Genomic DNA, 15,351 nt, shown 5'->3' on the forward strand with positions numbered 1-15,351 from the left:
CAAAAGCATATAGGCTCCAGGACCTACAAGTGTAATCCTGAAAGTATGATGGATGAGCCTGATGAAAATGGAACAAAAATGAAGGAAGCAGAGCTGAGACACTGATCCAACTGCTGGGATACCTAAATCAAGTTTTGCCTGTTTTTTTTTTCCACTTATGTTACATGAGTAATTTAATATCTAACCCAATTTATATTGCATTTCTTGTTATTTACAACTAAAAATATCTTAACTGGTAAAAAAAATACCTAGGTCAAAGCACCCAAACTGACGGATATGAAAGAGAAACAGAAGATAAGTATAGGAGAATATTCAAAGGTAACAAATCTCTCCTACCAATGAGAAAATATTGTTTATGAATAAGATAATAATATGATAATGTAAGAAGAGGCATATTAACATAACTATCATTCAAGTCTACGGTCCTACTACAGAGGCTGAAGATGAAACTGAAAGCTTTTATGCACATATCCAAGAAATCGATCACATGCCAAAACAAGATGTGCTGATAATTACAGGTGACTAGAATGCAAAAGTAGGAAATAAAGCAGAATCAAATGTTGCTGGAAATTTTGGACTGGGGTCAGAAATGAAGCAAGAGATTGGCTTGGAGATTTCTGTAAAGTCAAGAACTTGTTGCAAACACAAGCTTCAAACAACTGAACAGGCAACTGTATACACAGACATCATCAGGTGGCCTACACAGACATCATCAGGTGGCCCACACAGACATGAGACTATGTACCTGGAAGCAGAAGATGGAGAAGGTGTATTGTCTCCCCAAACAAGGCCAGGAGCAGACTGTGGTACTGACCACAAACTGTTAATATCAAACATTAGAGTAAAGCTGAAGAACACTAGGAGAATCAAGTGCCAAAATATAATGTAAGTAACATTTCTGATGAATTAAAAGTCCACATAAAAAAACAGATTTGCATTGATAAACTTAACTGACCAAGAACCAGAAGAACTGTGGACTGAAACTAGAAAAATTATTAGGGAAAACAATGCGAGAAATAAAAAGAAAAATTGAGATGGATGACAGAAGAAACACTAAAAATTGTTAGAGACAAGCAAAAGGTGCCAAAAGCAGGGTTAGAATCCTGAATGCAGACTATCAAGAAAAAAACAAAGAGAACTATTATAACAGTCAACGTAAAGAGGTAGACTAGAACAGGAAAGGGAAAACAAGAGACCACTGCCAGAATATTCAAGAACTAGAAGGGAATTTCTACCTTAAATGGAACAAGAAATGCTGGTTCTTCAAGCCAGATTCATAAAAGGAAGAGGCACTCAAGATCTAATTGTGCGCATTCACTGGATATTGGAGTGCTCCAAAAATTTCATAAGGTCAGTCTATTTTATAGACTACAGGAAAGCCTCTAACTGTGTTGATCAGAAAGAGCTATGGGTGGCTCTGAAAGACATGGGCACGCCTCAGCACTCAACTGTCCTGATGCACAACCTGCACTGTGGACAGGAAGCCACCGTCAAGACAGAATATGGAGACAGAATGATTTACTGTAGCCAAAGGGGTCAGACAAGGATGCATTTTATCTCCTTATCTGTTTAAATTTTATGTAGAACATATCATATGAAAAACTGGGCTAGACTCAGAGAAAGGAAGAGTGAAATTGGTGGCAGAATATCAATAACTTAAGATAATGATACCAACTTACTGGCAGAAATAACGATTTGAAACTTGTGATGAAAGTGAAAGAAGAACGTGTCAAAGCAGGACTGCATTTGAACATTAAGAAGACAAAAGTCACAATGACAGAAGAAATACACGACTTTAACGTGGACAATAAAGACATTAAAATTGTTAAAGATATTGCTTACCTTGGTTCAGTCATCAATTCAAATGGAGACTGCAGCCAAGAAATCAAGAAAAGGCTGAGACTCAGAGGGCAGCAATGGAAGAATTAGGAAAGATCACTCAGCAAAGATGTGTCATTAGAGACCAAAGTTAAGATTATTCACACCCTCATGCTCCCAATTAGTATCTATGGATAGTAGGACAATGAAGAAGGCAGACAGGAAAAAATGAATTCATTTGAAATGTGTTGGAGGAGAGCCCTACGGATATCCTGGACTGCCAGGAAGACGAACCAATGGGTCCCAGAGTAAATTAAGCCCGAAACATCACTGAAGGCAAAAATGATAAAACTGAAACTGTCCTACTTTGAGCACATCATGAGAGGGCAGGGTTCTTTAGAAAAGACAATAATTTGGGGGCAAATAGAGGGCAGCAGGAAAAGAGGAAGACCAAACATGAAATGGATTAACTCCGTAAAAGAAACCATAGGCATGAATCTGTAAGAGCTGAGCAGGGCTGTTGAGGACAGGATATTGTGAACATCATTCAATGATAAAGTCACCGGAAGTCAAAGCCAACGCAATGACGTATAACACATAAGAAAAAGCAAGGTGCTACTCAAACCTGTACAGACTAACTTAAGTACTCAAATACTCAGAAACATTTATCTTGATTTTTTTCTAAATCTTGAACTTTAAGAATTAAGAATCAAGCCAAGATCTAGGCATGAAAAGCAAAAGTTTTAAATTAAATTTGTTTTCTATTTATCATCTACTCCCTCTATCATGTCACCTTGTAGTACATTAGAATAAGTGAAATATATTTTCCTGGGCTTGGCTACAAGACTTGATTTAGTCAATGAAATTATAGACATGACAGAAAGAGAAGCTAAAATGTGCTTGCATATTTAGCTAACTCCTGAAACTGCCCTGACAACAGGCCACTGATTCCAGAACAGAGAACGATCCACAGCCTGGAGCCAAGCCTAGGCAACAATAACCGAATCCCAGGAAATCTAAACACATGAGGAAGAAAAGGAACTATTTTTTGTTATAAGCTGGTGAAATTTTGACATTGTTATGCAGCAAAAACTGACCAATAAAAATAAGCCCTGTATAACTCAGGAACAACTGCTTTCTTAGCAATACGCAATACCAAAAGATAGTAAACAAAATCCTTAAGAAAAGTTAACAAAAAAAATGTATATTTAGCCAAGACGTCACTCAAACAAAGAAGCAATAGAAAGACATTAGTCAGCCCAAAACTCAGGAGAAAAAAAAACTTAAATCTAGCCAACAAAGAAATGCACCAAAATAAACAATCAGGAATGGATAAAATGGTTTAAAAAGGGGGAAAAGGTAAACAGTTGCAATTAATAAGAGAAATGTAAATGTTTTCTATTTTTTCAACTTTCATTTTAAAAATGACAACGCATCCTCAGAATTTTTCTATTTTCTTTTCCTTCAATGTCAGAGATCATTTGGGAATTAATAACCTAAATGAAGTAAATAAAACATATCAATATACTTCAGTGAAAAAACTGATGCCTACCAATTTTCTTAGTTTCTTCAATTAAATGCAATAAACAATGGTTTTGGTTGCTGAATTACAGAATTCTTTTTCCACTGTACATTTCTTTCATTATTAACTTTGTGGTTTGTTTAGGGGGGTGTTATCAGGTATCACTTTTACAAAGTATTAAATAGTCCAAAAGTACATGAATTACAAAACAGTGTAACTTCTGAAAGAGTAAGGCTCTTTTTCGAAATCACTTCCTTTGTCACAGGGCAAGCTATTAAAAACAAAACGAAAACTAGAACTGCAGGTAATAGAAGGAAACTAACTGTATTTAGATTGAAGTGAAAGACTTCCTCCAGTCAAAGAGGAAGTGAATAGCAAGGTATTTGTTGACCAAGTACAAGAAGGGACACACTCAAAAAGAGAGTCAGTCACAAATGCCCACGAATACAAAGAAAGGGGATACCTATACGTAACATTCAAAGATCAAGAGACAAGGCAAAGATGAAGAAGGCAGGAAGATCTAGTGGTTTTAGAATGAGTATGTTTAGATCATATCACCAAAATTTTTAATCATTTCAATTATATAGTAATGACTTTAGGGAAAAAAATACTTTTTACTTAAAGAGTATCAACAGAAAAGCAATCACATTTTGATAACTTTAAAGCGTGTTATATTGAAATATATTTCTAAATAGAATTACAAACCTATAACAGAATAACTTATGTGTTAAAATTTACCTTTAATCTAAAGTATATTTAGATTACTAGATATTTAGATAATCTAAAGTATATTTAGACAAATGATTCATTACACCTCACAACTGTTGAGATACCCATGCTAAATAAAGACCACTTAATAATGTTTGTGTAGGGACTAAACTGCTACTTATCCTCAAGCAATAAAATAAATTATAGTAGAAAATAATCCAGAGAATAAAATAAGGTAATCTATGAAAATAAGATAATCTATGAGTTTACACTGATATAAATAAATGAACAAATCAATGAATAGAAGAGAATTTGTTGAGTAGAATTCTAATTAACAAATATAGAAGAAATGATGGAATTAGAAAATCACCTATGTGGCAATCACATTTCAAGCAAGTATTATCAGTGGATGTTGCGGCAGACAAACTCTAAAATGACCCTCGGTTAGCCCCACATTCCTGTGCAATATCCCCCGCACGCACACACTCCCCGCCTTGAATGCGGGTGGGACCTGTGAGTTGCTTCTAACCAATAAAATACAGCAAATGTAGTGGGATGTCACTTCAGTGACTATTACATAAGATTACAGTGTCCTTGAGAGGTGACTCTGAGGAAGCATGTAGGTTGGGGAGGCTCAAGTGGTAAAGAACTCAGGGCAGCCTGAGTTCTCAAAAGAACTCAAAAGCTAGCGGGGAACTGAGGACCTCAGCCTGATAAGCCCCAAGGATCTGAATCCTGCCAACAACCTGTTGAGCTTCATAGTGGATCCTTCTCTCATTAAGCCTTCAGACAAGAACCTAGCCCTGGCCAACACCTTGATTACGGCCTTGCAGGAGACCCAGTAAAGTCATGCCTAGATTTCTGACACACACACAAAAAAACTGAGACAATAAATGTATGTTGTTTAAAGCTAAGTTTGTGGTAATATTGTTAAGCAGCAATAGAAAGCTAATGAGATGCTGAAACCAGTGGGCAAAAAGGTACAATGAGATCTACATACATAGTCTCAAAGTATCTCTCCTTCCACAAATGCTTATTAATTACAAAAGAAAAAATTATACTTTTACAGTGGAGAAACTTGGCAGACATCACATAAACCAAGAGTTATCAACACCGATAATGGAATAAATTGAAAACAGTGCCTCCTGATATGATTTAGTAAAAATGACATACCGCTTCTGTGAAATTCCTGCCAAAAATGCACCTGAGTCTAATCATAAGAAAATATCAGACATATCCAAACTGACAGTCTACAAAATAGCTGGCCTGCACTCTAAAAATTTCGAGGTCATTAAAGACAAAGACTAAAGAATGCTTTCAGGTTAAAGAAGACATAGAGACACACAAAAACTCAATGAAAATGAACATGTGATCCTGGATCAGGAGGACATCAGCAGAATTACCAAATGTGAATAAAGTCTGCTGATTTGATAGTAATATCAATGTTAATATCCTGATTTTGATACTTGCACTGTGGTTATGTAAAAGAATATATTTGTCTTTAGAAAATATACTCTGGAGTGTTTAAAGGTGGTGCATCATGTCTACAACTTAATCTCAGACATTTCGGAAACACTAGGTAGGGAGGAAAGGAAGGAGGTAGATAGGTAGAATGATAAAGTAGTATATAAAATGTTAACATTTGGGGAATCTAGATGAAAGCTTTATAAAAATTCTTTGTACTACTTCTGCAACTTTTCTTAAAGTCTGAAATTAAAAAGTTGAATAAAAAGCTAAGAACACAAATAGTATAAGAAAAGTCTATAAAAACAACATGAACCAATGAAACAGTATGAAGTACTGATAAAAAGTATAATACAGATTAACCTCAAAAGACAATATATTACATGGTTCCAGTTATGTGAAATGTCCAGAAATGGCCAATCTACAGAGACAGAAAGTAATTTAGGGACTGGCAGTAGGAACAAGTATTAACTATATACAGGTATGAGGAATCTTATTGAGGAGATGGAAATATTCTAAAGCTTGACTATGGCAATGGTTGCATTGCACAGCTTAGTAAATTTACTTAAAATCACTGAATTGTACATTTAGAATGGATGAAGTTTATGGTATATAAACTATGCCTCAGTAGTTTTTTTAAAAATGACAATGTGGGCCTTTTGAGTTACGCTTCTCTTGCTCAGGCCTGCTTCCACATCTAGAAATATACTTTCCTTTCTAATAAAACTTTTCTTTTCTACTGTAAAAAAAAAAAAAATGACAATGTGGAAAAGAAGTTAACTTGGTTTCTCATTCACTGAACATTTACCAAAGAGTTATCATATAACAGCACAATGGCAACTGTTGGTGATATAAAAACGGAAGTGGAAGTTTCCATTAGCACATATTCTTGTATTTTACTGTAAAAATAACTGAACTGAGACTGAGCAGAGCCAAATGATATGGTCTCTATTTCCTAGTACATACACACACACACTACAGTATCATTTAATTTATGATTAACTGATATTTCCTTCCCACCAGAGAGATGAGGCAAGTTAGCACAAATTGCAAATGTGCAGTAATACGAAAACTTCAGCCACATTTACAATTTTGCTATCAATCAAGAACTGAACAAAATCAGAAATTTAGGTTTAGAACTTACTATGCTTTTTACTTTGTCAGTGACCAATCCTACTGGATTATAAGAATATATTCAACTGTCAATACAGTAGTACCTGCAGCAAAATGTTCATTCTTAATGTTTTATAATTTGGTACTTTTTTTGAAAGAGCTCTCTTGCAAAAAATAACTGATAAGTTTTTCCATAACTAATCATGCCTAATTTCTCCATTGAAAGTCTTGACAATTTCGCTACGGGTTTCTTTCATTTTTAGTTTCTTTCTGGAGCTTGAAATTACAAACTAAAACTGTATTTAAAGTCTGTAACAGTGTTTATAAATATACAAGGTCCAGCAACTCTCAGCAAATATCTTTAGCTTGTTCTGTCTCATCTATAGCCTTCCTAATTCTAAAGGGCCTTGCTGGCAGTCTTAAAAGAATTACTCAGTTGTTATTCCAATTCTGTATTATCACATTGCATGCAGAAATTAATAAAAATTCATATTCTTATCCTTCATGTCTACAACCTTATATCACTGCCTAGATTTTAAACCGCACAGGGCAAAATAAACATTTACTACCATCTAAGAAAATTTAAAGTACCTCTGCTCATCCCCTCTAACTTGGGGAGATGTTCTATAATTTCCTACTAATAAAACACAATAATTGCTTTTCCCACAGTAAATAAAACTGTGCCTGACTCAAATAACAACAAAATCCTACATTTTTTTATTGTGGTAAAATATAGATTAATATAAATTTACCATCTTAACTATTTCAAAGTGTACAGTTCACTTATACTTGAGTACATTCATACTGCTACACAACTAAGCTCCAGAACTCTTTTTATCTTGCAAAACTGAAACTCTATACCTATCAAACAACTCCCCTACACCTAGCCCCTGGCAACCACCTTTCTACTTCCTGTCTCTATCAATATGACTATAATAGGTCCATATATAAACGGAATCATACAATATTTGTCCTCCTGTGTCTGGTTTATTTCACTGAGTATATCTTCAAAGTTCATCCATATTGTAGTGTATATCAGAATTTCCTTTTATAAGGCTTAATAATATTCCATTGAATGTATATGACACATTTTGTTTATCCATTCATCCATCAATGGACATTTGGACTGTTTCCATCTTTTGCACCTATTGCGAATAATGCTACCATGAATATTGGTGTAAAATATGTATTCAAGTCCCTGCTTTCAATTCTTTTATGCATATACCCAAAAGTAGAAATGCTGAGTCAAATAACATCCTACAACTTTTAAATATTTTTATCTTACTCCCAGTTTACACAATCATCACTCTGATGCAACCTCCTATGGACAAGAATCAGATAAATCCATAGGTTGACAAGGAGCTTCATAGGTCATCTAGTTCATTTACTTACAGATGCTTATATCCCCTCCTAAAACATCGCAAACAAGTAATTATCTAGTCTTTTCACACAAGCATATAATGTGGTGGAGACTCACTATGTCCGCAAGCATTTCCAATTATTCATAAATTGTTCCTTAAGCTAAGCCAAATATGTATTCTTATAACTCCTGATTTCATGCTGGAAATCACTGGTTATCACAGTGGAAAAATCTGGGAGGATCTTTCCTTCCTCTTTGTGATTTTCTGGACTGTTTGAATTTTCCAAAATGACCTTGCAATAAATTACCTTTATAATGGGGCGGTGGGGGGCGGGGGGGTGGTGGCTAACATTATTTGTTCATTATCCCATATGCCAGTCCTTTAAGTACTTTATGAAACCCTGAAGTCTACTACTGCCTTTCAGATTTTTGGTCTTTCCTCACTAGCATCCTTTTCTGCAACCAATCTAAAGAAATTTAATATAATAAACTTTTACAGTCCAATCTCAAAATTTACCACTGTCCTCCAATAGTTATTACCCCCATTTCGAGCTTTTGATAAAGAGCTTTAAGGGACTTCATCAGCCTAATTTATTTAATCCTAAAGATATTCCCCCTTGCAATAGTAGATTACCCGGCCTAACCCCTACTTTAATCCCAATCTTGTGTTCATTTTTCTGTACACTCTCCTACAGAATAGCCTTGTCAAAACTAGGACTTAATCAGCTTCTCTATCCCTGACTGAACTATTATACACTCTATATTTATCCTTCCAAGCTCAATCCCTTGAATTTCAATAGGATTAAATAACAGACTCAGAGTTTCAAGGTTAAAAGAAATGTAGAATCATCTAGTTCCCCAAAGAGATGCCTGAAAGCCTTATTTCAGGTCAATTTTAAATGTAAAAAGATAATAAACTTTTAAGAATCTTTAATCACATGATACGCTTACTTATTCATATACACACACACAGAATCGTCATTATCCACATACAAACTAAAAATTCTAAACTAAATAACTTTAAAACCAAGAACTGATTTTTATGACATGCTTACCTGTCAGCACAAAGAACAAAACTGAACTCAACAGCACCCTCGTGTTGAGAAATAGTGAGTTTAGGAATCACTATAAATAGACTTGGTAGGTTTTAAATTCACTGAAAATTTTTATATTATTATAAACTCTTTCATTAAAACATTTTACTTGCTTTCCATTGGCCATATACCTATAATTCTTCCAACAAGAAGTCCATTTGGGTTAACAACTAATCCACTTTTCAAAAAGAAATAACAAATGTAGATTTTAAATGTAAAAAGTAGCATCTAATTCATCGTACTTTAGTGAATTAGAGTCTTCAAACTGTTTTCCTCCACAAACACACCATGAAACAAATGGTAGTGAAACCATTAGAGAGGGGGAAAGGGTGTGAAGGGAAATTTTTAAACAAGCATTTCTGGAGAAGCCAGCCCAGCTGGGACCCCAAAATGAGAGGTCTGGATTAACAGACCAGCAAAAGAGTGCAAAACAAATATGAGAGTAACCTAGGAATAGCCTGGAGAGAAAGGCAGCAATAAAAAAAGATTCTTTCGAAGTTTTTCTTGTATATTCTCTCTACCTCTTAATAAATCTTCACTCTATCTTCCCATTATTGTCTTTTTCTTACTATCGTTTTTTTAAAAGGCATGGTTTGCCCACTACCAGTAAGATGTGAGCACAACCATTTGAAAGGAAAAAAAGAGTCCAGTGATTGTTTTAAGTAAATATATGGAAAAACAACGTTCGATTTTATTTAGATTAATCACAAACTCTTGGTACAGAAGGACTTTAGAGAACATCATAACGTTTTACCTAAGGAAAACTACAATACGGTTCATTAAGAGCTTTATCTAACCTCCTGATTCCACTCAAAAGTGAGGCAACAGAAGCAGCACTTATGTTTGGAGTCAGACAGATGTGGGTACAGATTTTATCTCTAAATAACTATGTGATTTCTCACTGCTTCAATGTCTTTATCTGTGAAATAAAGACTTCAGAGGGTTTAAGATTAAATAGATCAAATGCATAAAATACCTGAATCTTATCTTAGTCCATGGCCATTTCCACTATTGGTTCACTAACAGAACCTTGCTTTTCAATCTTATGAGAAATAAGTAATAAAAAGAACAAGCAGACTTTAAGAGAAACCTAATGCTTCTAAGAAAGGTCATTCTGTAACTACTGCATATAAAGAAATATCAACTGCCTTTATTTTGGCTGATCAAGATGCTAACATTTCCTAATGGCTGGGCAGAGTTCCTAACCAGCATGGACTGAACTAAAGAGGTGCAGATGTCTGCATATGAGGACATACTATTTGGGATAAAAGAAGTATTAGTGTGAAAAACAGAAACTAAAAATAGAATACTTCTCAATATAAGCCATGGGCATAGTTCTGAAAGAGCTGGAGAGAGAATAAAATTCAACAGATTTAAGTATATCAATAAATAAGAAGTTGAAATTTTATATCTTTGTCCTATTTGGTATTTCTGGTTCATTTAGCAACATAGCTTATAAATCTGAAGAACAAAGCTATTTATTACAATTATTTTCTGCTTTTGAACAAGAACTGTCGGTCTTGACATGGCCACTTAAACCATGATTCACAATTTTGAAGAAGTCAACTGATCCTTTCATTTTACCAATTCCTGGCATTTTCCAAGTCACAGAAGTAACACAGAATTATGGTAAAGCTTATATAATTAAATGGCTTTGACTGTGAGTTATCTTACCTCAAGCAGCAAAAATAAAGGCTAAAACAGGAGAGGCATGAAAGTACCAGCAAATAGGATCAGACCTCAAGAAACAGCCCTGACCAGGAAGCTTCTTTTGTCCTTGTGGGCCTGAGACTAATCAGCCTACTCCCCTGAGATGCTGACAGCCCGGTGGCATAAGCAAGAAGGGTCCCAACACAAGCACCTGACCCAGGAAGCCTCTCTGTTCCCATAGGCTGGAGACTCCCTCTTCCCCACATTGAGAGGCATAAGGCAGCCTGGCCTGTGGAAACTCTTTCCACCCTTCAGAAAGCAGCAGCAGAGATCACTGGGAACTTGTGTGTCAACAAATAAAACAAGAAGACCAAAATGCACAGCAATAGCTCTGAAAATTAAATTGTTATTAAACTACAGGCCACCAGAAACATCTAAGACTCTCTAGGTAAGCAGTGTGATTCCCTGCTTAAATGAAAGATTTAAACTTAATAGGACCCAACATCTTCTAACATAATAGCTAAAATATCCAGAATTCAATAGAAAAATCACCCATCATACCAAGAAGCAGCAAAATGACAACTTAAATAAGAAAAGACAATCAACTGACACCAATACCGAGGAAGATGTTGAAATTATAAGACAAGAATTTTAAAACAGCTGTCATAAAAATGTTTCAATAAGCATTAATTCTCTTGAAACACAGGAAAATACAGCAAATATCAGCAAAGATATAGAATTTATAACAAATAAACAGAAATTATAGAACTGAAAAGTACAATAAGAAATGTAAAATCTTGCTAAATGGGCTCAATAGTAGAATGTTGATCACAGAGGACAGAATCAATGACTCTAAGAACAGATCAATTTTAATCTGGTGTGAACAAGAGAGAGACAATAATACTAAAAAAAATTAACAGAATCTCAGAAAGTTGTGGGATAATAACCAAAAAAATCAAAGTTCTTATCATCAGAGCCCAAGTAGAAAAGGAGAAAAAAAGAGTATTCAAAGAATTAACAGTTGAAAATCTCCTTTATTTGGTGAAAAAGAAATGTACATACCCAAGAAACTCAGTGAATCTAAATAGGATAAACTCAAAGTCCACAGACCCACACACCAAGATGTGTCATAATTAAATTTCTGAACACTAAAAAAAAGGAAGGAAAAAAAAAGTCCTAAAAGCAGTCAGAGAGAAACAACACATTACCTATAGGGAAACACTAATTCAAAACAACAGCAGATTTCTCATCTGAAACCACAGAGAACAAAAGAAAACAGCACAACATTTTATAAGTGCGGAACAAAAGCAAATGTTAGCTCACACATTTCCAATCTCTTAAATATTTTCATTTATTAATCGACAGAATATTAGATATCCTAATGGTAGTATGTCGAATGATGATTTTAATAAAACTAAATGCAGACTGATTTTCTAAAATTATGACAAAATGATTACAAACTTCAAAAACAAAAAAAAATACATGTAATAAACATTTACATAGCAATATTACTCTCACTTAGTTTCTAGACTAATTAGTTTTCTAAAGTAAAAATCATGCACCCAAAGGTAAGTTCAATTAAATTTGTAAAAAAGTGCTTTATAATTTTATAATAGTTCTTTAGAATAAAATAATAGTTCTTACCTTCTGGAGTTGGAATGCACCCCAAGAAAATAAAAAAGGGAAAAAAAACAGCTTTTAATTTTTCTTTACAAAGCAACAATAAAGCCAAAAAATAAACTCTCTTCCCCTCCCAGCAATACTCACAATTCTTAAAATTTGTACCCTCCTGCACCTTGTCATAAAACATTAATTTATTCTTAAAATTTACAAGTTAGTCCAAAATATCAGTGTCTAACAATACACAATTAACTTCAGCTAGTCTAAACCACTTCAGATAACAGTTAGAGTACCCTAATTATGTGCCAGAATAAAAATTACTACAGCAGTTTAGAGTTAAATGTGGATACAACGAATATTACCCTGTTCTTTAATATTCTTCCCATGCATTTCAATTTCAAGGAGCCATCATGAAGCCATCAGCTATGGACCCTAAGGTTTAGTAGGTTCCCTTTGATCCATAATAGAACTCATTGTGAAGCTGAATAACAATGGATAGGAATATTCTTTTCTGTCAATGTCCAAGCTTTTTGTTTTTTTCATTATTAGTCCTTTCTGATATCCCAACCAGGTTTGCGGGCTTGAAAGCAGAACTGCAACTAGCTAATAAAGAAAATGCAGGCCAGACTCAAAGGTATCAGCCAACCCTGGATATATATGGTATCAATTTAATAATGTTCTTCATTCTTAAACTAAGCTTTCTAATGAAATCACCTCAAGGCAATTCAGCTTGGCAACCAGTCAAATGACCTACTCTGTAAGGATAATGATTTCTGTTGAAAAGTAGTAGGGAATGTTGACTTTTATTTCCCCTGCTGTATACTTTTACATAAGAAGACGTGGGGAAAATTAGGTGATGGGATTTGTTTTTGGTATGAGGCGAGCTAAAACATACTTAAATATCACGAGAGAGATTATTCTGTTCATAAGTAAATGTATTAATACTAATTGGGTGCAATGGAGACCCCTCTCAAAGAGGTAGAAATTCAATCTGGCAAATGTTTATTGAGCATGATCTTTAAAAATCAAACTACCGAAAATTAAACATAAAGAAATTATCTTGAAAGCAATCAGAGAAAACAAATTATTACTTATATGAAAACAATGACTCAAACAACCATGGATTTCTCATCAAACTATGCAGGCCAGAAGGAAGCAGCAAAGCAACATTTTTTAGTGCTGAAAAAAAAAGAATCATCAACACAGATTCAATATCCAGCAAAAAAATAAAATAAAATAAAATAAAATAATAATGATAAAAACCCTTCAAAATAAAGGCAAAACCAAACAATCAAAAAGACATTTCCAGGTGAAGGAAAACTAAGAGAATTCCTCAGCAGCAGACATGCTTCAAAAGAAATCCTAAAAGGAAAATTCTTCAGGCTGAAGGAAAATGATACTAAAGGAAAATGAGGAACTTTAGAGAAGAAAGAGCAAAAGAGTAAACATCTGGGTAAACACTGTTAGTCCTTGAATCATTTATGACTGGAAAGAAAAATCAGTAACTCTGTCTGGTGGGGAATTCCATGTATGAGATGTAACGCCTATGACAACCGTGACAATAAAGAGGACAAGCAATGGTTCTGAGGCTTCTACCTTTTATTTAAGGCAGTAAAATATTAACTCAAAGTCAATGAAAGGTTTGGGTGTATACATCTCTAAAGCAACCACTTAAAAAACAAATAAACAAAGAGATATAGCCAGAGTCAAAAAATAAAATATACTAGAAGACACTCAAATAATTCAAAAGAAGGCAGTGGGGGAAGGCAGTAGAGAGGGGACAGTGAAATAAAAAATAAGTAACAAAATAAATGATAAAATGGTAGACTAAATCTAATAATGTCAAAAACTATATGCTATCCATAAAAAATCCCACTTTAAATATAAAAAGACACAGATAAAATTGCTTGATGTTCAGAGTAAGACTGAGAAATCTAAGAACCTACACAGCGAACAGTGGTGTTATCAATTTGGCTGGGGTGCAGATGGAAAGAAATCAAGTATATAGAAGTGGTACACAGGATCAATCATCTCCGTTATTCTATGGAAAAACTACTAAAGGTTTCTGTGTCCGTTATCAATTTAGTGACTTTCAACTCTAAATCCAACCTTTGCTGCCCTTCTCTGTGATAGCAGAGCTGGACCCTATAAACCTTCCTTTGCCAACTGGCTCCACGTTAAGTTTTGTCAGTAGAGTGCTGGAAGGACACTGCAGAAATGCAGAAAGAAGGGGGGAGCTTTTCTTTCTGGTTTTCGTGTGTTCTTGCCTGCCTGCTCTTATGGCATGCACACCAAGCAACATGAGGGACACTCAATGGCATGCACCCTTCAGCAAAGTTCAGCAGAACGTCTGTGGGTGGCTTCCCAGAAATTTCTGCTGGTGCCTCAGCTGGCACCTCAGAGTGAGCTGGACAGGTTCCCAGCAGGAAGCTTCTCACCAAGTTCTTCTAGTACGCAGTAGGCGGTTTCCCATGCTGTGTCCCCAGGCTACAGCACCAGTGAACTTTGCCACCCACTGGACCAGAGCCCAACCTTCTCCATGGAGACCTGAATTGTAACCTAAGGACATGGAGGGACCTCCTTGAAAGTTATTCTTTCCTGGGGCACACTGCTTCAGCCCTAGAGGTACAGTTGTCCTCTGTATCTGCTATTACTGTATTCTTTTGTGTTCTCTTTATCTTTTAATAGTCATTTTCTGGTTAATAAGTTAATAACCAGTTAACTTAATAACTTCCCTTTTCAAATTACCATGTAGCTTCTGTGTGCTGCCTGGACCTTGAGAACTACAGAACTGTATAGCTCAAAGACTGCAAAGAACATTTAAAAAATTTTTTTAGGTTAATGAAAAAATAAAAAGTAATGCCCCCAAACCAAGAAACAGCTCCATGAAGCTGCGTGGGCATAGCTCTGAGTACATTTGGGAGAATGGGGTTTGAATTGCCTCTGAAACTTCATGACCAATGGCATAGTCTGTAATGGTAGGAAGAAGTATGGACTCAAGT

General features: G+C 35.0%; 1 protein-coding gene across 3 annotated transcripts in view; it reads right to left on the reverse strand.

The window, feature by feature from the left end:
• The window catches only part of ASXL2 (additional sex combs like 2, transcriptional regulator), a 106,109-nt gene that overhangs the window by 56,176 nt on the left and 34,582 nt on the right, over positions 1–15,351 (reverse strand). The window contains exon 3 of one of the 3 annotated variants that reach the window (XM_006910290.3): positions 14,882–14,884. The exons of the other annotated variants lie outside the window; for them this stretch is intronic. Coding sequence (XP_006910352.1) covers positions 14,882–14,884 — 3 coding nt within the window. The remainder of the gene's footprint in view (positions 1–14,881; positions 14,885–15,351) is intronic. 3 annotated transcript variants of the gene reach the window in all.

The sequence above is a fragment of the Pteropus alecto genome, unplaced genomic scaffold (assembly GCF_000325575.1).
Source record: "Pteropus alecto unplaced genomic scaffold, ASM32557v1 scaffold61, whole genome shotgun sequence".
In the NCBI taxonomy this organism is placed as follows: Eukaryota; Metazoa; Chordata; class Mammalia; order Chiroptera; family Pteropodidae; genus Pteropus; species Pteropus alecto.